General features: G+C 48.0%; 1 protein-coding gene across 6 annotated transcripts in view; it reads left to right on the top strand.

Annotated features, from left to right (window-relative positions):
- Positions 1-24766, top strand: part of pcdh7b (protocadherin 7b) — a 102884-nt gene that overhangs the window by 36203 nt on the left and 41915 nt on the right. For 2 of the 6 annotated variants that reach the window (XM_047608691.1, XM_047608719.1), the window contains exon 2: positions 12066-12261. The exons of 2 other annotated variants lie outside the window; for them this stretch is intronic. In XM_047608691.1, the coding sequence (XP_047464647.1) occupies positions 12066-12261 (196 nt within the window). Of the gene's footprint in view, positions 1-12065; positions 12286-24766 lie in introns of all 6 variants that reach the window. 2 more of the 6 variants (XM_047608682.1, XM_047608709.1) reach the window with 1 other exon arrangement.

Below are 24766 nucleotides of genomic sequence, written 5' to 3'. Positions count from 1 at the left end.
AGAGGGGGAAGGATGACTGGGAAACTTATGTGTGCGCCTACGCATGGGAGCGCGAACACCGCTCCCCAGGAAAAAAATTCCTTGGGGGGGCTCGCGTTCCAGGGAAAAAAAAAAAGTAATCGCTCACCTTATCTGTGGATTTACGACCCAACAACCCATTCATCTTTCTCTACCTTGTTAGTATTGCGCCCGGGCTCCAAAGTATTGAGATAAGCGGAGCGCGAGACACGAAAATTAGGGAGTGGATTGAGTGTGATGGATGACTTGGTGGGTAATATTCTTGACAGATGGGTGAGAAATGAAAAGTTGTTGGTGCTGAAAAAACAAACCCACTAATGGCGATGATCACATCTGGATGGGCTGATACCTGGCAGACATCAGCTAAATTAAAAAAAAAAAAAAAAAAAGGAAAGAAAAGAAAAAAGAAAAAAAGTGACGACTCTTCGTCAACAGCTTGGCAGCTTGTGTAAAAAAAAATAAAAAATAAAAAATTATAAAATAAAATGCAATCAGCATTGTCATGCAGGACTGTGGGCATTTGCCGTGTTTGTGTTTCAGTTATGACAACTGTCTCCGGCACTGGTGTCGAGTAAACATTCGGCAGATGCGTCTAGGAAGGGAAAAAAAACACACACACACACACACAAAAAAGAAAGAAGGGACAGCAACCTCACACCCTTCTCTTTTCAGAAGCACTCCCTTGGGACTGCGTGTCAGTGGTTACAATTACTACATATGTGCGGAGTTCCGACACCTGAAATAATATTCATAAACAGACTGCCACTTTTTTTTTGGTTTGTTTGTTTTTGCCTTGCACTGGTGTGTTGTTACTGTATTGAGTTGTCATTTACGCCTGACCTGCTTTTAAATCTGGCCGAAGAAGAGGGCCAGAGGCGCAGGGATGGGAGGAGTGAGGGGCTGATTTGGCAGAGGGGTGCACGGGAGGGCAAATAAACACAGAGTAAGAGAAACTCTACCATTGGCCCAAATTCATGCTAATACAGATAAATAAAACACAGGATTCTCTTGTTGGCATAGAAATGTGGGCCAGTCCCCACATCTCTTCTTTTAGACATCTGATTATTGTTTTAAGTAGGAGCTGGATCTCCACTCCCCCGCCCCCCCCTGTGACCTCTACCTCTCAATTTTCACAGGGGGTTAAATTAGCCAGCCTGACGAGGGCCATCATTAGTGCGGTGGGGTGCTGCGATGCACTGCGGCTTCTCTTTTTGTTTGCTTTGAGGAAGCTCCGCAAAAGGAGAAAACCTGTTCTGCAGAAACTAGGTACGGCACGGCGGAGCGGAGCAGAGCAGAGAAAGGGTTTTGGAAGTGGCCCAGTCCGAGACAAATCCTGAGCATTGTTCTAAGATCAAAGAGAGGAAAAAATGGCAACGTAACACGAACTCAAATTAAATGGATGTTTTGTCTTTTTATGTGACAGCCTCGATTCTGGCCTTGAGTTTTGATGTTGTGTTTTTTTTTTTTTTTCCTTTTCTCGAGCAGTTCATTTGTGGCTGGGTGACAGAGGGAGACGGAAAGTGACAGAAAGCGGACGGGGAGTGTGTGTGGGGGGGGAGGGGGGGGGCAGGATGTGAGAGTGAGGGAGACAGAGGAGCGCATCCGTCTTCTGTTCTAACTGAAAATCCACAAGGACGCAGCAAACGGCCTATTCGTGGCAATCGCAAACGCACATATCGCTAACCCGGCTTCGCTCCCTATTGATCCGACATTGTAGATCTTCGACGGTGCCGCGCGCGTTCTCGGCACTCGCCCGCCGTGATCCATCATGCCGAGTTGTCACTTTAAATAACCATCTTCGCGCCGTTGACCTCCACCGCCGAACGCACACGCACCACCGCCGCCACCGGTGGAGGCAGCAGCAGCTCCTTCAAGTGGTGTCTAGGATGTCTACATGCCGTCCACCGCCCCCCCTGACTCCCCGTTATCTTGGGTTACTTCAATAGCAGCCATTGTTCAACTGCCCCTCGTAAAAGATCTCTGCCCTTCACTTGATTAGAAGCAAAAGGAGGAGGGAGAGTGAGGGGCTGTGAATACAGTAAGGTGCTTTCACCTGCATCATGGGGAGAAAGGGGGGGGTTTCGTATTTCTAACTCGGACGCAAGGTCCGTTCCATCTGCCAGCCCCCCTCGCGCACCGCTCTGACCTCTCCCCACCCACCATGCTCCTTCATCCTCCGCTGGCTACCGCACTGAGGAATCTTTTATTCCTGGGATGCCAGCTGCCGGTAAGGTGATAGGTGAAGCGCACACATGCACACACACACACACACACACACACACACACACATTAGTAGGCGGGGAAGGATGGCACAAGGGGCATTAGTACGCTGGCGCAGAGCTCGCCGGAGAGCAGATACAGGTGTCCAGTAATCATGCCTGTTTGACCTCTCAGTACCCTCCGGTTGGGAAAAAAAAAAAAAAAAAAGGCAGATAATATTTTCCGCATTCTGCCTGTTTTGCTTAATGCCTCGACAAAGGGAGCCATTGTTGGCGATCTCCTATGTAACCTGACCAGAGTTCATTTTTGCTCTTTCTTATTCACTACGAGGGAACAGCTTGCAGCGCGGAGAGGACAGAAAAACACGGACGTATACCTGCCTTGAGTGCTATTTTTTTTTACCTTGTTTGGTAGAAGGATACCGGAGGGAACAAAAAAACAAGCTGCAATGTTAATTGTGTTTTCCGATACTCCTGTTCCCCCCCCACCACCACATCCCTTAACAAACCGCCACTGCCGGCCGGAGTGGTGGAAAGCCCTGACAGCGGGGACCAAAACAACCTGACGCCATTATCAAATTTCCCCATTAGCCGCCCCCCCCCCGTCCCAAAAAAAAAAAATGTCCGCCCAGTCAACAACTGAGTAATGAGATCTAATGGTGCTGGAGCCGAAAATGAGACCTTAAGAGCATGTTGTGTGGATCTCCTTAGCTTTTATTTTTTTTTCCCTCCATTCACTGGAAATAGCGTCAAAGAGAAGGCAAGTACAAGAGGGAAGGATCGGAGAGCGGAGCGACTGTTAGCTAAGTGCACTCGAAGAAGTGCCTTGGAGGAGAGGACTATTTTACATGCGGATTAGTGAACGTATCGCCGTCATCAGACAGTGATACGGCGCCTTGATAGGCCGCCTCTTTGATGCCTTCTGCCGCGCCGGGGCCCTTATCCCTTTCGCCTATCTTCTGTGACAAGCTCCTTGTGCGCGCACGTGCGCCGATCCGGGCCTTCGGAGCCGGCGGAGATGGAGCAGATTGGATTGTGAGATGCCTTTTTTTTTTTGTAGAGCAGATTGCGCGCCTTTTACAAGCAAACGCAAACATCCGAATAGGGCACGAGTCAATGTGATTTTAATCAAACACCTGAGCGGGACCCGGGCGATCGTTCACTTCTAAACCCTCGAAAGGTGAATTAAAGACACGTAATCTGTGGAGGCACAAAGCACACGTGCACGGTCACTGTTCCCGCCGCCTCCGTCACTGAATGGCTGCATTGTTTCGCCACTTCATTTCTCATTTAGAGAGGATGAACGCCGTCTGCTGAAAAAGAAGCCTCCCCCTCCCCACTTCCCCGACTCTAACGCTATTAAGACTTTTTGTTATGTTTTCCACTTTAACCCCCCGTGAACGCAACACACGGGGATTGTCTGGGCGCCAGCCAAAACACCCATAAATTTTAATATTAATTTGGTCAGCACCTCGGCGGCCTCCGCCAGCCTCCTAATCTCCCGCCGCATATCTTCATTATCTGAAAGTGTGCTTTCATCTTAATTCCATTTTCATCCATCAAACGTCGGGGAGGTTTGACCTTGCGCGATCTCGACGAAGATAGCGAGTCGGGGATGGGGGGAGCGAGAGGGACGGAGGGAGGAGGAGGAGAGGAAAGTTGGGAGATAAGGCGCCAACTCTAGGTGATGAACGAGGATGGAGGGATGGTGAAGATGACAGGGAGAAATGTGTGTGTGTGTGTGTGTGTGTGTGGGGGGGGGTATTTACCCTCCTGTGCTAAGGTTCCGTTGCACCACCTAACTCGCAATCTTTGAATCCCTCTTCAATTTCCTACCTCACACCTCGTTATTCATTCCTTCCCTGGCTCGCCTAAGGCCTCCTCCATCCTCCTTCCTCCTCTCCCTTCGCGCCGTCAGTTTATTTATCCTGACGTAAGGGTTTAATTAGTCATTTGTTGTAATTGTTTTCATAATTGTTCGGATCGTAATTGTTCTACGCTTGTGTTGTCAGGAACAGGTGGCGGATGGGACCTGTAAGGGAAGCTTATGTATGTATGCATGTGTGTGTGGAGGACTGTTGAGGCAAACGAAAGGCCGCCTAGTGGCGCTCCCCCGAGGTACAGACAAAAAGTGCGAGGGCTACTAAAATAACTTGTGTAAAAACGACATGGGCTAGGAACTTGAATGATACATGCTATTATGATCATACCCAAGTAGAACGGCTCATTAGCAGATAAGCTGGATGCGCTCTCTAACCTCCCCCCGATCTATCTCCCTCCTCTCTTTTGCCTGCTTGGATAGCAGCCCCTGATCCCCTAAACGCAGGTTATCTGTCATCAGTGACTCAGGATGGTAAATAAAGAATCATTTATCAGCCTTATTAAAGCCGCTACGCCGTCGCTTTCCCCTCCTCCTTATCTAAGGCTTTTTGTTTTCTTCCTTTATCCCTCCGCTGCTTGCCTATCCCTCTTGATCGTATCGCGTCATGAGCTCATTTGAGGGCTTTCCGAACCGTCCGTCTGTCCTTCTGCGGGATAGGTAGCGGCAGGGAGATGGGGAGCCGCTCCGTCTCCCCGGCCCTGGCATTTGGCCGCTTTGCGCCGTCTCCGTTGACGTCGCGTCCTGCTGACGCCCAAGCCCCGTGTCACAACGAGCTAACGTTAGCGCCGGGGCCGGGGCTCGTCGCGGACTGACAGTAGTGGGCCGCTGGTCAGATGCAGCGCTGCCAGTGTTGTGATGGATCCCCCACAGCATGCGACACCTAGACACCCCTCCCCTCCCCTGCCCCCTACCAATGCCAGGACTGGGAAGCTCAGATGATGGCAGGCTGACATGAGAATTGACATGACAATGCCAAAGACATGACACACCACACACACACACACACACACACACACGAGCGTTGACTTACATCCAGACAGACAAGAGGCACTTGCACACCTGAACGCACAGGGGAGAGATCTCACTTGATGCGTGCACGCGCTCGCTGAATAGTGTGCCACTCATCTGTCAGCGTGTACAAACTAAGGCCTAAAGAAGAAGGAGGAAGAAAAAAAAAAATAGGAAATGCGATCTCAGGCCTTGCAGGCAGATTCCATGTAAGCAACACCAGGGTCAGGGTTTGCTTGACACTCATTCCTAGTGTCCGCCCGCTCTTGTGTCAGCGGCGGCGGCTCGAACACGGCGACACGGGAGAAGGTCCCATCCATTTCTAATGAGAAAACGTAACATAACTCGCGGTCGACGGCCGCAAGAATCCGCCACATAAAAGTACCGCGGCGTGAATGGAAACACATCAGTGATTTGGTTGACAAACGACAAGCTTTCCTTTGTGAATTATGAAGCTTTAATTTAACCTTTCTTCGTGTCCTTTTAAGCCTCACACTATCGGTTACACGACGCTGGGCTTGCTATCACAGTGTTCCTGTAGCCCAGCAGAAAAAAAAAAAAAAAAGCAGCAGAATCCCACAAAGGGTGTTATTTGTCAGCTTGAAGCTAATCCACTGCCACTCAAAAGTGACACCCCCCCCCCCCCCCACATGCAATCCATTTTGGCCTCTATCCCATGATTTAAAAAAACAAAACAATAAAAGTACTTCTCCTTTGGCATTCAGAGCAGGTCATGGGTTGGGCTAAGCTTCTGAAGATGTTCAAACGCATCCCCCCAGAATAGTATCTCTGTTACACCAGTGGCCTAATCCGCCACTTGAAGAGCAATTAAAAGTTTAGCCCAGACTTTAAGAAAGTAACCATGTGTGATCTTTTTTTCTGTCTTTTTTTTTTTCTCCATTCCTTTCGTCCTGCGGGCCTGCCTCTCCGGCTGCGTGCATGGGGTGCATGCTAATGGGAAAGAGCTAGCAGTGGCGCTCTTCCAAACGCATTCCAAACACACTGGGAAAAGGAAAATACTAACCAGGGGGAAGTGGATGAAGGATGAAAATGGAGCTTAAGATGGAAGGATCACCAGTGTTTTTTCATTTGCTTATTATCTAATTCCTCCCTTTGCCTTTCTTACCTCCCTGCTCTCCCATTTGTCTGTACTCTTTCCAGTTCTTGCATCTTTTTTCACCCCATATCTTTTTTTTTTTTTTTCAGTTCTCGCTTTGTTTTTTCAATCCAAAATGGTTCCCAGTGCACAAGCTCTGAGAATTGATCCCCACAGAGTTTCTTGGGAGGACATTTTGTGCCTAGCAACAACTTTTCATGGCACAGCCCCAGCCGTACAACAGTGAGCCGCTTCAGGGAGTTGGTGTTTTGGGTTTCCTGCTGTCTTTTTGAATGTGTTAAATAGCTTGGTCTGACTGGGGCACATATATTTATACAACTCTTCCCTCTGCCAAACGAGTGCAATAAAGGGTCAGCGAGACTCGAGAGAACGCCGGCGGACAAGCACTGAAGGGTGTTCAATTGATCGGCGTTCTGTCAGACCATAAAACGGCCACATGGTAAAATGGAGGGGTAAAAACCCCTCTCACGATCTCAAAGATCGACAAGAGAGCGCTAATGGCATCATCAGGTCTTAACAAGACGCATTTCCCGTAACGTCCGCGCCTCTTGCAATAAAGCTATTTTTAAAAGGTGTTTAAATAATGTTATCATCAAGGTTTGCGCCCATGTGTATTGTACGACCTCACAACTCACTGACATCATTTCGAATGCGAGATTCCAATCCGCTTTTGTGTGCACAGTTAAGATGTGGAACTGGATGCCCTTGTAAGCCCAGCTGTCTGAAAGGATTTGAAAAATCGTTCTTTTTCAACTCGGCAGACTTGAAAAAGAAGAAAGAAACACTCTTTGCATGTTTGCTGAAGATAACGGAGGAAATTCAGACACTGCAAGAGTCGCAAGAGCCTCTTTTATCTTGCATTTTGTTTTTCTTTCTTTTCCTCCTGGAGTCTTGGGTGTTCTTTGGCAACGCTACCCCAGATTCTCCTCTTCATCCTGTCTCTTTGTTTTTTGGGTGACCGGGGAGGAATGTGTGCGGAGAACTTTGAAGGAGACGTGGAACGTGAAGAGGAGCAGTGGAGCTTGACAGGGCCAAAGCTATCAGTCAGGCCAGAACATGATACCTGAGACTCTGCAGGCGGCTGGCCTAACAAAGCTGCAGCCAACTGCTGCGCCAACATTCCTGCAACTTACTCAGCCCTAACCGAAACCCCTTTTGTGAAATTCCCTTGGCCTCTCACAGGGGGGTCTAATACACCTGAGAGGCGATCATTCAGCGTTCGGCGAACTCGCGTGTTTTCAACTGCTGAGGCTGCGGACGTTCTGTTCTGCAACATTGTAATTAAGTACAACCGAGGAGCACCCAAATAGAACCTGAATCCGCCTTGATAGGTTTCCAATTGATTCCCTGTCAGTTCACCTTGAGGGCGTTTGTCTCATTTACCACTTCGGCATCAGTGTGTTTCGTGATATTCACTTGCATCTGAGCTAAGCAGATGTAATTGGGTTAAGGCGATTTAGGATCTGTGCATGTATGTTGTTGGGTGTGCCGTGGCTACTTGGCACTTGCTGTGAGTCTCAGGTGGCGTATTAAAGGTCACTCTCTGTTTGCCCATTAAATATGAAACATGGGTTCTTAATTACCGACAGGCATTTTTGGCAATCGTGGGTGTACTCGTGTGTCTTAGCTCTTTCTCAGTCGCTCCAGCTCTCTTTGCCCTCCCCTCACTTTGAGTCGGCGTCTTTATCATCCTTTCCATCTCTCTTACTCAAACTTCCGTCTCCATATCCCTCCATTTTCTCTTGGTTGACTGCAATAAGACACTGGTCCTGCAGTTTGTGTTTGCTCCCTGTGCCCCCAAGTCCAACCCAGCCACAATTACTTCCTGTGGTTCACGGTAGTGGGTCACTGCCATCCGCCAAAGGTATTTATGGCTGAAATTACACACACTGCGCCTTTTTCCAACCAGCCTCGCTTCCATCGTTCCATTATCCTTCACTTCGACTTGAAGCTCTAGGAAAGGTGGGCTTAATTACAAAGCCAGACGCACAGAGAAAATGGGTACGGAAATCTTCCTGGAGGAGGAGTGGCAGTAGAGCATAAACACAGTGACCATTGTGTGTTCTGTGCATGCACTCTATCCCAAAACCAGAAGGTCTGGTGAGATCTTTCTAGATAAATGTTGGCGCTGCTTCAAAATGTGCGTTGAACTGGTGTCATTGTTCTCAGGTTTTATGGAAAGGTGGAGTACACCGGCCAAGCAAGGTTTGCTGGGAGATAAATACGAACCAAGGCTTAGACGGTGTGTTGCCGATGGCGGAGGGGGGGGAAATGAAAATCAAATCCAAGAGGTCACACATTATTGACACGACTGGCACGGCCTTGTTTTCATTGGCTCCAGGTTTGCTTGAGTGAGGCATGTGTTTTCCCTTTAGCATCCAGGAAATAGGTCGGGCCACGCTTCGGCCAGAGCTCCCAGCGAAGCCGTTCATTCATTTTTTTTGGGAGGGGGGAGGATGACAGATTTGCTCAATCACCCGTGGCTGTCACAGCTGGATTTCAAACACAGACACACCCAAATAGGGCCCCTCCAGTGCTGGGACCATAAAAGAGGTCCGAGCATCTGGCAGAAATAAAGCAAACTAGTGCTAACTCGTAATGAAAGCCATACATTAAAAGCAAAGGCCCAGCATGGGTTTTAGACTTAAAGTTACACTCGTGTAAACCCAAGGCTGTAAAAAAAAAGAAACATGCATCGACAAAGGAAAAACCACAAACTGAGTTGTTTGTTTTTTGAAAATAATATGTCTTTTAAAATGAAATTGTAATAGAGTCATGCCATTTCACTTCATTGGGAACTGATTGGCGGCTGAGTGGACGAGGAGGGCAGGAGGTCACCATAGGAGGTAGGAGTACCAGCGTTGAAGGGCATGCAAGTCAAGCCTGACAAATGCACCAGTCCTGGAAATGGCCAGCATCTTGGCGAGAGGGGTCAACTGTGTGCCACATGACAGCGTGGACAGACAATCTGTTTTCATTTCTCCTCATAAAATCTCTTTCTGCCATCGCTCTCTTCGCGGGCAGCTAAACACCAGTTGTCGGGCCTGATCCTGCAGATAATTGTTAATTTCTCCCCGTGGTCTGGGAACATGCACTCGAAACGGTGTTCCCTATGAATGCTCAAGAGGGAGAAACAAGATTGCCTGTGACAGCCCCCCCCCACCAAAAAAGCCATATGTGATTCCACATGGCACGTTGGGCAGTTTGGTTTTCTTCCCCGGCTACCACTGAGAAACACACGTCGAAACGCACACACACAAATACAAACAGAAGAAAATGACAGAATGACAGAGGAAGATGTTTTTATTTCATTCATTATTTAAAAGACACAGAATGAAGGGAGCGAAGGTTGCTGTGTAGACGGTGGTTGCTGCAGATTCTAATCCAAAGCCTCCGGGCGATCTCTGCATGAACTCCATTTCTGGTCTGCAAACAAATTAGGTTTTTTTTTTATATCCTCCGCCACTCTCTTCTATCTTGCTCTCCCTTCCAGTGAAAATAAGGGTGGTGGTGGGGGGATTCAGGTGAATAAAATCTATTTGTTCGTTTAATGTTTTTTTTTTCTCACGTCTTTTCTTTCTCCCAAACTCAATTTTCCCTCAGTATGCACCATAGATCGAGTGTTTCTTTTCTTCGCTACGGTCTAGCCGGCAATTCATTAGGCAACAGTGGTTTAATTTGTATCATTAGAAAACCGTGTTTCCCAAGGAGTATGGTACGCCACTAAATCTGATCCAGACAAAGTACTTTTATTTATTTTTTTCTAGCCCCAAGCTGTGGGACTTGTTAACGCACACCTCACACTAAATAGAGTAAAACCAAACAAACACACACACACACACAGAAAGAACGTAGTTTTATATCTTAACATCTCTTCAAGTGTTATTATGCTTATAGAGAGCAGTTCTCCTTCCGGGCCCCCGGTTTTAATTATGCAACAAATGTTTGACTATCCAAGTGAAATTTGCATGAATATTTATACCAATTCATTTGTTGAGTGTTGATTGTAATTACATGGAAACATGATTTATTGCCAAGATTGCTGTGTTAGCCAGCCAGCCAAAGAAAGAGAACCGGGAGGAAATATATAAATAAATGCAAATTTACACCACACGCACACACACTATGGGAAAAGAAGCCTGTTTTTTTTCTCCCCCAGTGGCTTGTGGGAAATTTCATTACCAAAAAGCAAATCTCCCACAGCTTGTGTGTGTGTGTGTGTGTGTGTGTGTGTGTGTGTGCCTGGCAGAGTCGCAGAGGTGGCTACAGTGAATGTCTGGGGATGGCAAGACAGCAAAGAGGTCCACCTTACTTCTGCTGCATTTGTGCCTAAGCGCCATTTGTAAGTCTCGTCCTAAAGACGCCGTTTCCTGCATATCAAATAGAATATCGACAGAATATTAAGTCAGAGGTTGACGGGATGTTTCACATCTGAGAGTTAGTAGCGCAACGGGGCAGATTTACTAGACTGTAGTTCATGAGAGGAGACAATTTGGGAACAAATGGAGACAGTGGACGACAAGTGGAATCACTTTTTGATTAACCAAGCTGTGTAATATTCTCATGATGGAAAAAGAAGGACAGAGGGAGGCAGTTCTAATCCTAGGTTCTGGTAGACACGAGGCAAAGGCATACGAGTGCTTTTCCCCTCTAGTCGAAACTACCAAAATTTGTCATAGATAGAAGGGGGGTCCCTAGGGGGGTTTGTGGAGTATTGTTATTGTATTGTCATTGTTTGGTCGTTGTAGGCCAAAAGGTACACCAGCAGAGGCAAAGGCAGAAGAGAAAGACAACATTAAAGAGAGTGATGAGGCCCAGCAAGATGCAAGAAGAGAGGACGCGCTGCAACAGAGGCCAGCTCTGACAGTGTTTGTACCTAATTAATGAATGGCATTAGCCATTTGTTCTGCCATTTATTCTGGTAATGACCAAGCCTGATCTTTCATTCCTCGCCTCACGCTAATTCTCCCTCTTTCATTCCTCCTCTCTGCCGTTACCTCTGCACGAGGCTCAGGCAGGGGTCGAGAGACGCCGCGTCGAGAAAGGGAGCGAAGGCAGGCCGCCTCGGCTTTAATGACATGCTCTGTTACTGCTTAACACAGGACGCTGTTCAATAACGTGTTAGAGCAGGCTGCACATATTGATGCCGTGAACCGGCAGCTCGTCTAAACAACGCGCATTGTGTGTGTGTGGTGCGTGCATACGTCTGTCTTGCCTTTTGTGCATCCGTTCCCTGGCGTCAACTCAGACCTCCTGCAGAGCTGATTGCCTGTTCACCTTGTCCTGTGTTGAGTGGGCGCACAAAGAAGAGAACGAGTCCGGTACATTTTTCCCTCTTTAGTTCTGTTTACCACGCAGGTTTAGCTAGCTACCATGTCTCCTTGGTCCCCCGAGCTCCGAGCAAGTCTGTGAAAGACTTCCTTTGTGCAGCCTCATCCTTGTCCCTATTACAAGGTCTTCCTATTGAAAACTGTCAGGGCAGGAGAAAGTCAGTAATAAGAGATGTTTGTTGGCAATTTTGTAAGAAAAAAGTAGGTTTATTTTGATGTTAGGGTTCAAGGAAGTGACATTACCCCTAGCTTGGATGGCTTTAGTTGTTTCCTTGAAGTCTACCTAGAACTCTTCCACTACTCCTAGCCTGCTTACCTTTGCCCCCTTTTTTCCCCTAACCTATTCCCCCACCATCCTGACCCGACTCCCATCTCTAATTTCCAAAGGACGCAACTCCCTAGCTGCCATCTATCAAATAAAAAGAAGCAGAAAAAAATAAGTAAAACAGTCCCTTTTATAGTGACCCCCGGCCGTTTGGTTTCTCTTGTAGCCGTTTCGCCGAGTGACCTTCTCGGTGGTGAGCCAGCCCCAGGACCCTCACCAGCAGGGATCGCTGCAGAGCTGCTACGACAGCGGCCTGGATGAGTCGGAGACACCCAGCAGCAAGAGTTCATCGGGCCCCCGGCTGGGCGCCCTTCCCCTGCCCGAGGACAGCTACGAGAGGACAACGCCGGATGGCAGTGTCGGTGAGGCAGAGCACATGGAAAATGGTAGGGGCAAACACTGAAAGGAGATTAAAAGAAATCGCTAAGATACAGGAAGCACACACGCACATACTGCCTATTCCAAGCAGGGCGTTCGATGGTAGGGAGTCTCACAAACAGAGCGCAGCAACATATACAGTTTCCCCTCTTCGACAGCCTAGTTCTGCTACCAGGTGTGATGTGGTGTGGTCGTTACGACGTGAAGTAGGTGCTGCGATTTTTCTATCAAAGTTGAAGACCATTCACAAATGTACATCATGTGAAGATGAGGCCTGGGATTTACTCGGGGTCTGTTTCAGGAACGGCAGGCTTATTTGATCAAAGGAGCTACATTGGCGAATTTAAGCAAGAGATGTGTTCTTTTAGATCAACACCTTCCAGGCCGTCTTTATCCTTTTTCGTTTGCTGCCGTTTTGGACTGCTTTACAATTCTCGCTGAATCTCATTTGCCGCCTAAGTTCGGGCTTGACACAGGCTAGATTTTTGTATAAGATCTCTTTATCTTGCCCTGTATTCTTTGAGATGAAGTGAAAGATATGTGTGTGTGTGTGTAGGGGGGTGGGGGGGACTTCCAAACCTGAATAGTTTGGAAGCTATGTAGACAGCTGCAGCACTGTTTTAGAATGTGCGTTTGGCTCAAGGCCTTTATGAAGGAGTTCATTTGCTCCGGTTGGGGGATTGAACTGTTGTTCTGCAGGTTGTATTGTTAAAGGACTGTAGTCTGGAGAGAATGAGTGGGGCAGTGGGGGGAAAAAAGGCTTTTGTTAAAGCAGTCTCCTGGTAAAGCACTGGATCTTCTCTTGCAGAACCTTCTCATAGCTAGTTTCCTACCAGTGCCCAAATATGCACGAGTGTGAGTTTGTGTGTATCTGAGTGTGCAGTGAGAGATGGGGGTAATGGTCCCATTCATAGTCTAGGAGTCTGAGGCGATGCTTAACAAGGAGTAGCTGTCTTGAGAGTGCTAAGCCTAAGTGCAGAGGCTTCCCCACTGCAGCTTAAGGATAAGGATATTCAAATGACTTGCAAATTCACATCCTCTCCTTTTAGATGGAGATGTTTGGTAGATGACGCCTTAACTTATGTCGGATCAATGCAGTCGATGCGGCGTTCCATTATGTCCGCAAGGTTACCTTGAAGGGAATATCCGAGTGCGTTAATGTCCAGTTATGGGTTTGCGCTGACCCTAGACTTCGCATAGAAAGTCGGGGCAAACCGGACAGATGGGCTCATCAAACGGGCCGTTACACAGGTGTCCACAGTGAGCTTTCTCAAAATTTGGTCTTAACGGAGATTGAAAGGGATTTGCAAAACTTTAATGTGAGCCAAAATGGCTGCCTTGCGGATATCAAAAAGCATTCAGACAATAGACACCCATTTAGACTAACAATTAAAGTGAAACAGTCAATGGCAAACCAGTCAGGCAGACCCCCTGAAAACGGCATAAACAGTCCAGCAGATTAAACCAGAAATGGAATATCAAATACCCAGAATGCCTTACTTACTGCAATGTATTACCATTACAACACCAAATAGATGGTGTTATAACTCCCACAAATTCTGGTTTTAGCTATGTATGCATATGATGGGGCTTCCAGGGGTAGTACACCGCAGCTTTTGAGGAGATTTGTTGGAGAGTCAAGGTCAATTCCTGAATCGGTCTCCATCTAAGAGAAACAACATGCTGCTGCCGCTGCTGCTGGCATCTTTAGTGGAATCAGTTGAAACGGTGCGTATGTGGATTGAGGCAAGTAAGCGTAAGTGAATATCAACCAGTCTCACATTTCTTTGCGGCGCGTTTCTGCAAACCCAAGTCCTTACACATTGTGTACCAAGGCTACAAGGTGATATAATCCGAAAGTTTGCAGGCCGCACGGTGGCCCCACACTTTGAGAGGCCGTAATTGGTTCGTGTCTCATGACTCAAATCTTAGGAGAAAAAAAGAAAGCATATCTGTGCTTCCATCAACGCGTCCTTGACAAAGATGCTGAGTCCCTGTTTGCTCATATATGCTAGGTCAGAGCGGATAAGGGTGTCAGCTAAATACCTAAGTGTAATGTGAATGCAATCATCTAAGGTTAGGGCAAATATTGGCAAACCGCTTGAGCCTCTTGAGGGACGCTAACTATAGTCATTAGCACTCCCCCTTCTGTTGTAGCCAGAGCTCACTCTCTCTCTCTCTCTCTCACACACACACACACACACACACACGCACACACACACAAACACCATCAGCGCCGCATTTGCTTGGTTTCTTTGCTAGGAAATTAGCGAATTTACGAGGATTGGGGGAGAACAAAAGTTAGCAGATGGCTGGCTGGTGCTCAGTGCTGACATGGGCATCATTAACGACGTGTAACTGCGGACATTCATGTGCAGCAATTTGAGGTCTGTTTTAGATCTCGACCTGCAGCAAGGAAGCAGGGAGGTGTTTTTTAGCTCGATGTGGGATGAAAGGAAACAACGGTTGTGGGGGGAGGGTCAATAGGAGACTATTAAAACCTCGTCCTCAGAACTAGGAAGCATGTGTATCAGTTTGAAAACTTTGAGGCTGTGGATTGGATTTTATTTTTTTTTTTCTCATTTCCCTCGTTATTGATTCATCATGTTTGATTGCTGTTGCTTTGTGTCGGGGTAAAACGCAGACAAAGGCGAATGTCCCTTTTTTTTTTTTTTGATTCTCCGCCTTTTCTAGAGCTGACTGGCTTGTTGTCAATCGATGTTCAGACAATGCGCGCGAACAATCGGGCCCCGCTGCTCGCACACATCAAGGCATTCACGCGCGCACGCAAGGCCACCCCACCACCAGCGCCAACTTCCACCCATCCACCCACCCAGGGACACATGCACCGACTTCACTGCGCCTCCCGCTCTTCATCCCACCTTTCTTTTCACCCATGCACAGATGTGCTGAGGGACCTTGTTTTGTTTTTCCTCATCTCCTCCATCAAGGTCAGGTTTCAAACTTTATTATTTTCTGTTGGGCAACTCCTTTCCGTGGGGAGTCCTCAGAAATAAATAAATAAACAAAAACACTGCCTCTCCATCCAAGGCAGATTCCTCTAGAACCGGCTGAAAACAGGGAGTGCTGGGGTCACCACGGGAATACCAACACGTTCTTGACCTATTCCACGCCGCACAGCTGAATCATAGACTTTGTTTCAACGGAGTGAAAGACAGACGAAAGCTACGCGCCGGGGGCCCCGTGAGAATTCTGATGTGTCTGTGCAAATGTTGTTGAATTTGTTCAGCTAAACAGTGCATTAGGGTTTGTGGTTTTTATTTGCAGAACGCATGCACCGCAACATTATAACCAGTGACGGGAAAAGCAAGTAACGCTGAGCATCTTGTGACGATAAAATGTTTTGCTAGCGTTCGTGTGGAATTTACTCAGACGTGTAACGCCCACCTAGACCAGACCGGGCACCCCGACCCTATAGCAATGGCACATCACCCCACATCACGTATCTGTGGGATGATCCTGGGAGGCCAGGATCCCTTAACACATAGGACCCAAAGACCCCACCATGGGACACCCTCAGAAGGCCCATGTCCATTCTGAGTCCCGACTGTCTTAGAGGCATTTTTTTGGGTCATGATATTATGCATATTTTACCATTATTCTCGGACAGCACCTTAAACTGCGACACTCTGCGTGCTTCATGAGGTCTTGAGCTTTTTGATGCACAGCTGGGCCCCTCACTTATTCATAACCTTACGCCGGCGCTCATAGGATATTCATAAACACTGAGTGTTTGCAGTCAAACACCCGATTAGGCCGCTACAGATGTCAAAGAGCCCTTCCAGATGCACAGTGTTATCGGCGGGTCAAAGACTCCTGCTCCATTATTGATCTCCCAACACCGCCTGGAGGAGGGAGGGGCGGCGGCGGCGGATTTTTCAATTTCTTTGCCGTGTTAGTTCAAGTGCACCTCAAAATAACATGCTTTCACTTTGCTCCTTCATGACGAGAGAGGTGTCTGAGGCGCACAAAGAGGTTCTTCATGTGAAACCTCTGCATAAATCTGAACAAAACGGCTCCCGGCGCTGAAGATGCAATATCATTTTTTCAGCTATACACACACACGGCGTGCCGCGCTTCTTGCTGTAGGTCACGCTGCCAAGAGCCTATCCTGTTTGATCCGTAGCATGACTCATCGCGGCGTTTTCATTTTTCCCACGGAAGAAGAACTGCATCGAGCTTCACCTTCTCGTATTCAAATGTGAACCCATACGACGGCATGTGCTCGGCAGCCGGGCACCACGCCAGGGCACGCGAGGTTAATACATCCGGCGTCGGCAAATACAAATTTTCCTATTGTATTCTCAGATTGAAAACTTTCCTGAAAAAAAAAAAGTAATTTCCCTCCGCTTCGCGCGGGTGATTTGTGCCCCGTGATGATCTCCAGCGGACAGCGGGGTGTGCATTAGTTTACTCAACTTTTTATTCACCGCTACATCACCGAGAGCACCTCGCGGAGGCTGCTCGCCAGATTTCGCTCATGCCGGCCGCGGAGACGGATGAATGGTGTAAATTTATTGTGGCCTCTAAGAGAGTAATAGCACGTCCTACCGGCTGCTAGCGTTAGCATGCCTCCCACGTCTCCTTTCTGCTTTGGCTCTCTCGTCTTCCCTGCTGAGAGATCTTGGGGTACCACCGCTGGATTGCAAACATCATTGTTTAGCGTCGGGCTAGCTGCTTCAATAGAGTAGGACGGACGAGCGGAGCATCGCAGCAGTTATCAATCAGGTAGTCGGCGAGTGGAGACGCTGTCTTTGCTAACAAACTCACAAAGATAACAAGTGGACAGCCCGGAAGGCGCACTTTTACACACACAAAAAAAAAACATGTCAAGGAAGTACACACGACTCTTCATTCAGCGCAATGAGGCACTGAATCATTTTCCAGCTCCGTGAAGCACCTCTTCAGATCACTTCATTGTGGTTTTTGTTGTTGTTGTTGTTGTTGTTCTCCATTTCCCGAGCTCCTCTGCCTGTTGGAATGCTGCTTAGCTTGGTTAATAATGCGCATGTGTATGTGTGTTTGTGTGTACGTCTGTTCATTAGGCAAGCCCAATTGTGGGGCCAGATGGCAAAGCGAGTTTGTTTAATTAAAACCATTCATATTTCAAGAGCCGTGCGGCACCAGGCGCTGGTCTTAGGTCTGATTTCCCTCAACTGTGTGGAGGGATGAGTGGAGACTGTGTGTGTGTTTGCACGCCCTGCGTGCCCATCACGACACCGGCTCAGAGCGGTGTAGTGAAAAATCACCCAGCGGAAGACGCTCGCGCCATCAATCGCCACGTCGCGCACAATTTTCGCCTCCCCCAAGGTCACGGAGCACGCGCGCACACGAGTTAAAAACAATAAAACCTTAATTGGAAAATTGAAATCGCAGAGGAAATGAAGGAAAGCCTAATCGGTTACATCAAAAAAGTAAAAAATTAAAGGCTTGTGCAATCCGAGTTTGTTTTGTCTGGGCCTGCGGGCGTGCCGCGCGCCTCCCTTTCATTTCCATCTGTCCCTTACCCCCTCGCCCCTTATTCCTTTTCCGCTATCCTCAGGCAAGGAGACAGCGTGGGAGACGGAAGAACAAGGAAACATGGCGAGTTGATGTGAGGGAAAAAGAGCACTGAGGGGAACGTTAAAAAAAAAAAGAAGAAAAAAAAAAGACTGAGTAAATGATTAACGCACTGCACGGGAGCCCAGAAATGGATCGGAGGATGGGAGGTTGGGAACAGAGCGAGAGACGGAGGGAAAATTAATAGAAAACAGGAGAGGGAGACAGAAGGGGGGAAAAAAAGAGAAAAAGTGAGGGATGGAGGTTACATGCGTGGAGAAGTTGCCAGCAGGGAGTGGCGGCTGACAGAGAGATGATTGATCATTGCTCAGCCGGAGCAGGCAGATATTCAAATCACACCCTAGTGTCACATTCACAGCCCCGTCTTCCTCTCCGTCTCCTCAACACGAGCACATGAGGCCCGTAAAGCCTCTCCCCCTTCGGTGTATTCTTAACTCAGCGGCAACTACAGCAGCGCACCACGCCGCCTGGATGAAGCTCAAGGGTTATCTGGTCTTAAAATGAAGAAGAGAGGGGCTGAAGGAATTTGCAGGGAAAACATGGAGCGCTGGCCTGTAGGAGCCAGGCTCTATTCTTGTCAGAATATGAGTCTAGTGAGAATTCAGCGTGCGGTGTGTTTCGACCAATACGAATGCACGCAAGTGGATTGTGCTGCAGCCAGTCAGGCAGAATCAATGGTCCCAGTCCCAGTGGAGCAAGTCCAGACTGTTAAAAAAAAAAAAAAAAATGAAATGTTAATGGCAGGGGAAGCTTGGGCTGGCTTTAAAGCTAATCAAACACTTATTTATTTGTTCTTTTACAGAGCTAGCTTAACCAAAGTGCCAACTATACCGATCAGCCACAACATTGTGACCACTGACAGGAGAAGTAAATAACATTGTGACAATCCAGTGTTCTGCCCGGAAACTTTAGGATCTGGCATCCGTGTGGGTGTTAGCTTAGACATGTACCACCCACCTAGAGCCGGACCACACACCCCCACGCCATAGCAATGGCAGCAACCAACCCCAGCAGGATGCAGCCTGGCACGGGCACACACATACACAAAAATGATTGAGGAACAACTCAAAAAAACATGAAAAACAGAGTAACCTGGCCTCCGTATTCACAGGATCCCAAACGCATCAAGTTTACATGTGGAAGGATCCACAGAGGCCCCTCCCCTCAACCCAAAGGCCCCCGCTAACAACATGCTGTCACCCTCAGACGACCTATGTCGGTTCTCTGATAGGTCACAACTGCTTTGGAAGGCACAAGAGACACCTACAAACATTAGGTGGTCATAATGTTATGTCTGATCTATGTATTTGTCCTATTACAGGGCCAGTTTAGCCAAAGTGGAAAAAAGATGCTCTCTTATTTCTTTCTTTTGCTATCTAGCATTCACATGATGCAGACGTTTGGTGGAACCGTTCCTTTATCAGTCCCAGTATCAGTCCCTGTAATGCGGGTTGCAGAGGTGCAGGAAGAAAAAAAATGTTGCGCAAAAATGCATGCCATGGATGTCCGGATGTAGCACGGATCGAGGGAGAAGCAGAATGGGTTTTTCACCACGCTGGGGAGACATGACTGTATTTTCAATGAGGGCCTAAGGTCCGCTGCGCCTCCGTGCCTGTTTCGAGCCTTTTTAGGTGCAACGAGGCGGCGACTGGCAATTTGACTCGCCTCCAAATGGCACGGGGCATTCGTTATGTAAAAACACAAAATCACTTCCTTCGACAGCTGCTGATTTGGAACACCTAAGCTTGCCTTTCTTCCCGCTTATCTCTCACGATGCCATCGCTCTTCGGGTGGCGGAGTGCACTCGCGAGGCGCGGCGGTTCGGGGGAACAGGTGGGGCAGTCTAAAATAAAGACAATTAAACAGCCTCCAAGGCATTCAGCCAGAACCTCCCACCCCTTCCCCTGTTTTCCTCCCCCGACACTCAATCTTCTGATTATTCTCCCTCCCCTCTTCTCTCTCTCTCTCTCTCAGCTTCCCACTTCCTGCCCAAGTATCATTCTTCTCCCAGGTCATCCTTCTCTTCCTCCTTTTTTTTTTTTCCCCTCAGTCTTCTATCGCAGCAGCCGCTTAGGATTCTGCGCATGATCGCGATGAGGTGAATAAGTTGTGCGGATCACATTTGCCGGAGCACGCTGGAACATCAGGTGTGCAGCGCTGGGACACAGTGGGCGCCGTGTATTTCCCAGTGTGAGGTCTGTAGCATGGGAGCGGTTAGCTGCAAGGCATGCCAATAATCTTGCTCCCCCGTGCACTCGTTCTTCTGCAAGCGCTTATTTATTTATTCATGTCTTTTTCTGGTTTTTGAATGTGGGCAGAACATCCAAAGTAGAAGTTTCTCTCTCTCTCTCTCTCTCTCTCTCTCTACATATATATATATATATATATATATATATATAAGCATATGTTGCAGCATACCAACATCACACCTGAACCATATCTGAGATGAACACTGAGAAATAAAAAGAATGAAAGCTGCTCTTTTTCTTTCTATTTTTCTCGCCTCAGGGAATTTGTTGAGAAGCACAAACAAACAGAATGGCCATAAACACATTCAGGTGTTCGCACATTCCGCGGTGGCCGACACCTAGCCGGGGACACTCATGCATTCGTTCACGCATTCGCCGAACACACAGATACTTTACTTTAACTCTCCTGCTGGTCCCCTCCCTTACCCCCTTCCCTGCATGATAACTCAATTTACGGAACTTTCGTAGTGAGCGCCAAAAAAAACGGTAAGCGGGGAACCAGATGTAACGTGCGCGCAGCCAACGTACGTAAATCTGAATTCATTTCAGAGCAGCTCTGCCAAACGGGTAAGAGATATCGTTGCGACTGCGTGTGTTGAGAGAGAGCGTTTCAGCTGGAACATAAGCAGTGACACTCTTTTTGACCTTTAAGGTTCGGATTTGCAAACTGCGCGCACATTTCTGGCTGTGCACGTGCTGAGTCATGCATGTCGTTATAGCTCCTTCCCCGCGTCTTCGGTGTGTGGCATGGAGGCTGCCAGCAGTTTAACCTTTGCCGTTCCGTGCTGCGCGCTCCGGCCACCCATGAGTGCGCCACCGACTATTTTCTTTTTTATTGCTCCTGTGGGTTTCCGTCGCCGCCTCGTCCTAGGTTTTACCCACAAGCGGCTGTTTAGCAAACAGGCTTCTGAGCCACATCTCCAGCAGGCATTGGCTGTGGACTGGCATTCCTTCTGGGAGAGGCTTTTTATTTATTAGTTTGTTGTTATTGTTTTTTTGTTTTTTTTTTACAGAGAAACTCTAGTCATCAGCTGCTACCGCTAATTGACAGCAATTAGGTAGTATTATTTAGGGAACATGACACCGTGTTCTTTCATCGGGCTGGTTTGATGGGCCAGAGACGCAGGCAGAATGCAGCAAAAGTGTCAAAACATGAGCAAGTGCCTATTTGCTATTTCAGTGTGGTTTATGTAGAGGGTAAAGTACGATATAGAGAAGTACAGCTATGTGCACCAGTCAGGCATTACATTATGACCACCTGCTTAATATTGTGCAGGGCTCCCTCCTGCCTTCAAAATGGTTCTGACTCATAAAATGGACTTCTAAGGGGGGGGGTGCTCTGTGGTGTGTTATAGATCATAGGTGCCCCTAAGGGTCCCTGACCCCTACGGCACTGCAGGGGGGCCGCAAAATCTTTGGTTGATTAGCCTTTTTTTTATATATATATATATTTATTTATTTTTTACTTTCCCCCACACATTTAAATTTGCTTTAATACACATTAACATGAATCCTACATATTAACATATTTTAGCGAAAAGATAGAGGATAGCTTAAAATTGAATGCAAAATGATAATAATACTATATTTATAAATAGCAATAGGCTTAGTTTAATATACAAAACATATAGTAGGTAGGGGGTCCCTACTTAATCTCTCCATCAGTTTGGGGGACCTTGGCCTTGGTCCTGGGTGGGTGGTACATGTCTGAGTAACATCCACATGAATCCCAGGTCCAAAAGTGACATTTACTTCTCCTGTCAGTGGTCATAATGTTGTGGCTGATCTGTGTATATTTGTTATTTAGCCTGGAAACTGAAGCAGTTAATCAGTTAGCAAATTTGTTGTCCAGTAAAAAATTCAGATTTCAATGGGAAACCGGAAACCAAAGAGTTTGACCGTTGCTTCTTCATACCAGGAAGAGCTCTTGTTGATGAATGAATCAGCCACGATAGCTCGTTATGAACAGTTAATTAACTGCTTATGGAAGCTAATTATAGCGGTTTTCAGCGAGAGGGCCGTGGATCGATGCTCCGCGTGTGTATTTAAGCATGCGTGCGCAGCACACGCTTGAATCCGAGCGGCGCTGCATCACCCTCTCCCCGGTGCAAACGCGACAACTGCAGCCCACCAGAACTTATTTTTACTTCCCTTTCTCCTCGGCCCCTCCGCTACCCCCCCCCTCCCCGCACACTCAACCAACCTCCTCTCCCCGATCCTCGCCTTATAAAAATAGATGAAAGCGTGTAACAATGGAAGAAGGGGGATTATCCTCCCCGCTTTCTCCCTCACTCCCTCTCGCCTGCTCTTCTTTGAGGACACAGTTAATGTGTCTCATATGGCGGGAAGGTGGGGAACGAAGCGGGGGGGGCAGAAAGTGAGAGGGTGGATTGAAATGAAAAGCCAACACGCGTCTTATGAAACGAGGCTCTGCGGCCGTTTTTTTGTGGAGTCGCGTCGGGGGGACTCCATGTGGCGCTCGGCTCGACCTTTGACATCGGCGGCGCTGGAGGGTTTCCTGACACCCCACCCACCCCGGGACGTGACACATGCACACAGAAGTACTCAGCAAATACCTCCGCATACAGCTGTGTTGCTCCCTGCATTCACCTGCAGGGGCAACGTCCTCCTGAGCTCTCAAACCTGAGGAATTTCATTCTTTTCTCCTTTCTCGTTTCCGATTTTTTTTTTTCAGGTGGAAGAAGGGTGCTATCTTTCCTTCCTTTTTTTTTTTTTTTAACCCTGAACAATCCAGAGAGAGTTGTCAGTGACTTAATGTGTGTTTCTTCTCCTTTTTTGTTTTTTCCTTCACAAAAGCTCGTCCATTTAGCCCCATCATCGAACCCGTTTCCCTGGCGACTGCGAGACAAGAAATCCACATAACGGTCAGCATTAGCGCCATGCATGTTTTATGAGGGCCGAGAGCTCGCCCGGCTACTTAAGGAAAACGCTCGCTGAGCCTCTCGCGCGGCGGTGAGATCATTGCGGCGAGAATGGAACGGCGTGCGTGTGTGCGCGCATTGGCGGGAAGAAGGCGTGCTCGTGTGTGTGTGTGTGTGTGTGTGTGTGTGTGTGTGTGTGTGTGTGTGTGTGAATGTGCAGCTAATATTTGCACTCTGGCTGCTCCTCTCCTGCGAGCGGGGAGAGCTGCTTGCTTATGCGATGTTGACCCATTTTAAGGGTTTCGGCAGTTTATGCCGCTGTGCGGGCTCCCAACGCGCAGCACCTGCGCAGAGCCTCGCCAAGGAACCGAGGAATTACCCTTTTTTTATTTGTTTGTTTGCCATTTTCATCCTCATCTCATCTCCCCCCCTGTCTCGGAAAGCCAGGATTTTAAGTTGAATGGGAATCTGGGCCCCCGCTCACAGCTTTTTCAATTATTTCCCAGCACCACGCACCATTTCTCCACCCCGTGCTGGGGTGGATATGTATTGGCACCCAGTAATTGAAGTGCAGCATCAACTCGGGCCCATGACTTGACAAATTTCGCCCAAAGCCCATCGCAGCGGCACACCTTCCCGTTCATTGTTTGTAATTTCCATGCGGAGGCGTGCGGCGCGCATCCCGCATCCCACCCACCCCTCAGGTGCGCATTCTTGTTTTCTCCCCTTGCGGTCATAAAACGACCAACAAAAATGAATTCTCCTCTCCTTTGTGCGCCTCTCGCCGCGGCAGCTGCCTTTTCAAGCCTGTAAATGCTTCCAATCACCTCGAAAAAAAAAAAAAAAAAAAAAAAGCAGCGGCTCGTCCATGCACGTCTTAAGCAACAACTCCCTGCGAGAGACGGCGGGAAAAAAAAGAAAGCTTAAAAAAAATCCATTTAAACCACAATAGAAAAGCACCCGAGAGCCAAAACACATCAGCGGACACAATCAGAGCCAGGTAACGTGACACTGAGACCAAACAATGGAGGTAAATGCGGTGCAGATTTGATGAGGGAAAGCCAGGTGAGTTGTTTTTCTTTCCCCCTGGGGGGGAGGGGGGTTGACAAAAAGATTAACCCTTTGAACAAATGCAATAGTGGCACACCTGTTTCTGTCTCATTCCTGCCCTTTTGTTTGCAGTCCCGCCCCACAGACTAATGGCTACCTTGAAGGCTAAAACAATAGCATTTATCTTGTCTGTGTCTCAAACTAACCCTCAGGCAACCACTTTAGCAGAGGTTCGCCAGACTAGTCGGAAGTGCCTCCATTGGAGGGGGAGGGGGCACGCAGGATTGGATTTAAGAGGAGGAAAATTAACTACTGTCTTCTCCCCTCCTTCAACTTCTCATTTTTCCACACATCGTCTCAGCTTGCAACCGTCTCCTTCGACTCTTATCAGGCACGAGGGGAGAGAAGAAGCGGGGCGACGTGATGACAAAAGACGCCCCCTCGATGCACGCGCCCCCGCCGCAGATGAGCTGACAAAACAGAGCATCCTAATCCAGATGACGAGCCCGCAAATCCGCTCGCCTAGCCGGCAAACATAACGCGCCGAGACACGCGCGCGGTCGCTGGCGCGCAAATACATATGTGCAGGGCCAGGTTTAAACACATGTGTTAAAAAAATAATAATGAAAAAAATCTCTCTCCGTCTCTTTGAGTGAAAGCCCTGATAGCGGCTTTTGGCAGCCTCCGCTAACATTGCATCTCTTGTAACTCACAGCGAGGGCTTTTGT

This window comes from Mugil cephalus, chromosome 1 (assembly GCF_022458985.1).
Source record: "Mugil cephalus isolate CIBA_MC_2020 chromosome 1, CIBA_Mcephalus_1.1, whole genome shotgun sequence".
NCBI classification, from domain to species: Eukaryota; Metazoa; Chordata; class Actinopteri; order Mugiliformes; family Mugilidae; genus Mugil; species Mugil cephalus.
The sequence above is the reverse complement of the archived record's forward strand: the minus strand, read 5'-3'. Positions and strand labels throughout refer to the sequence as shown.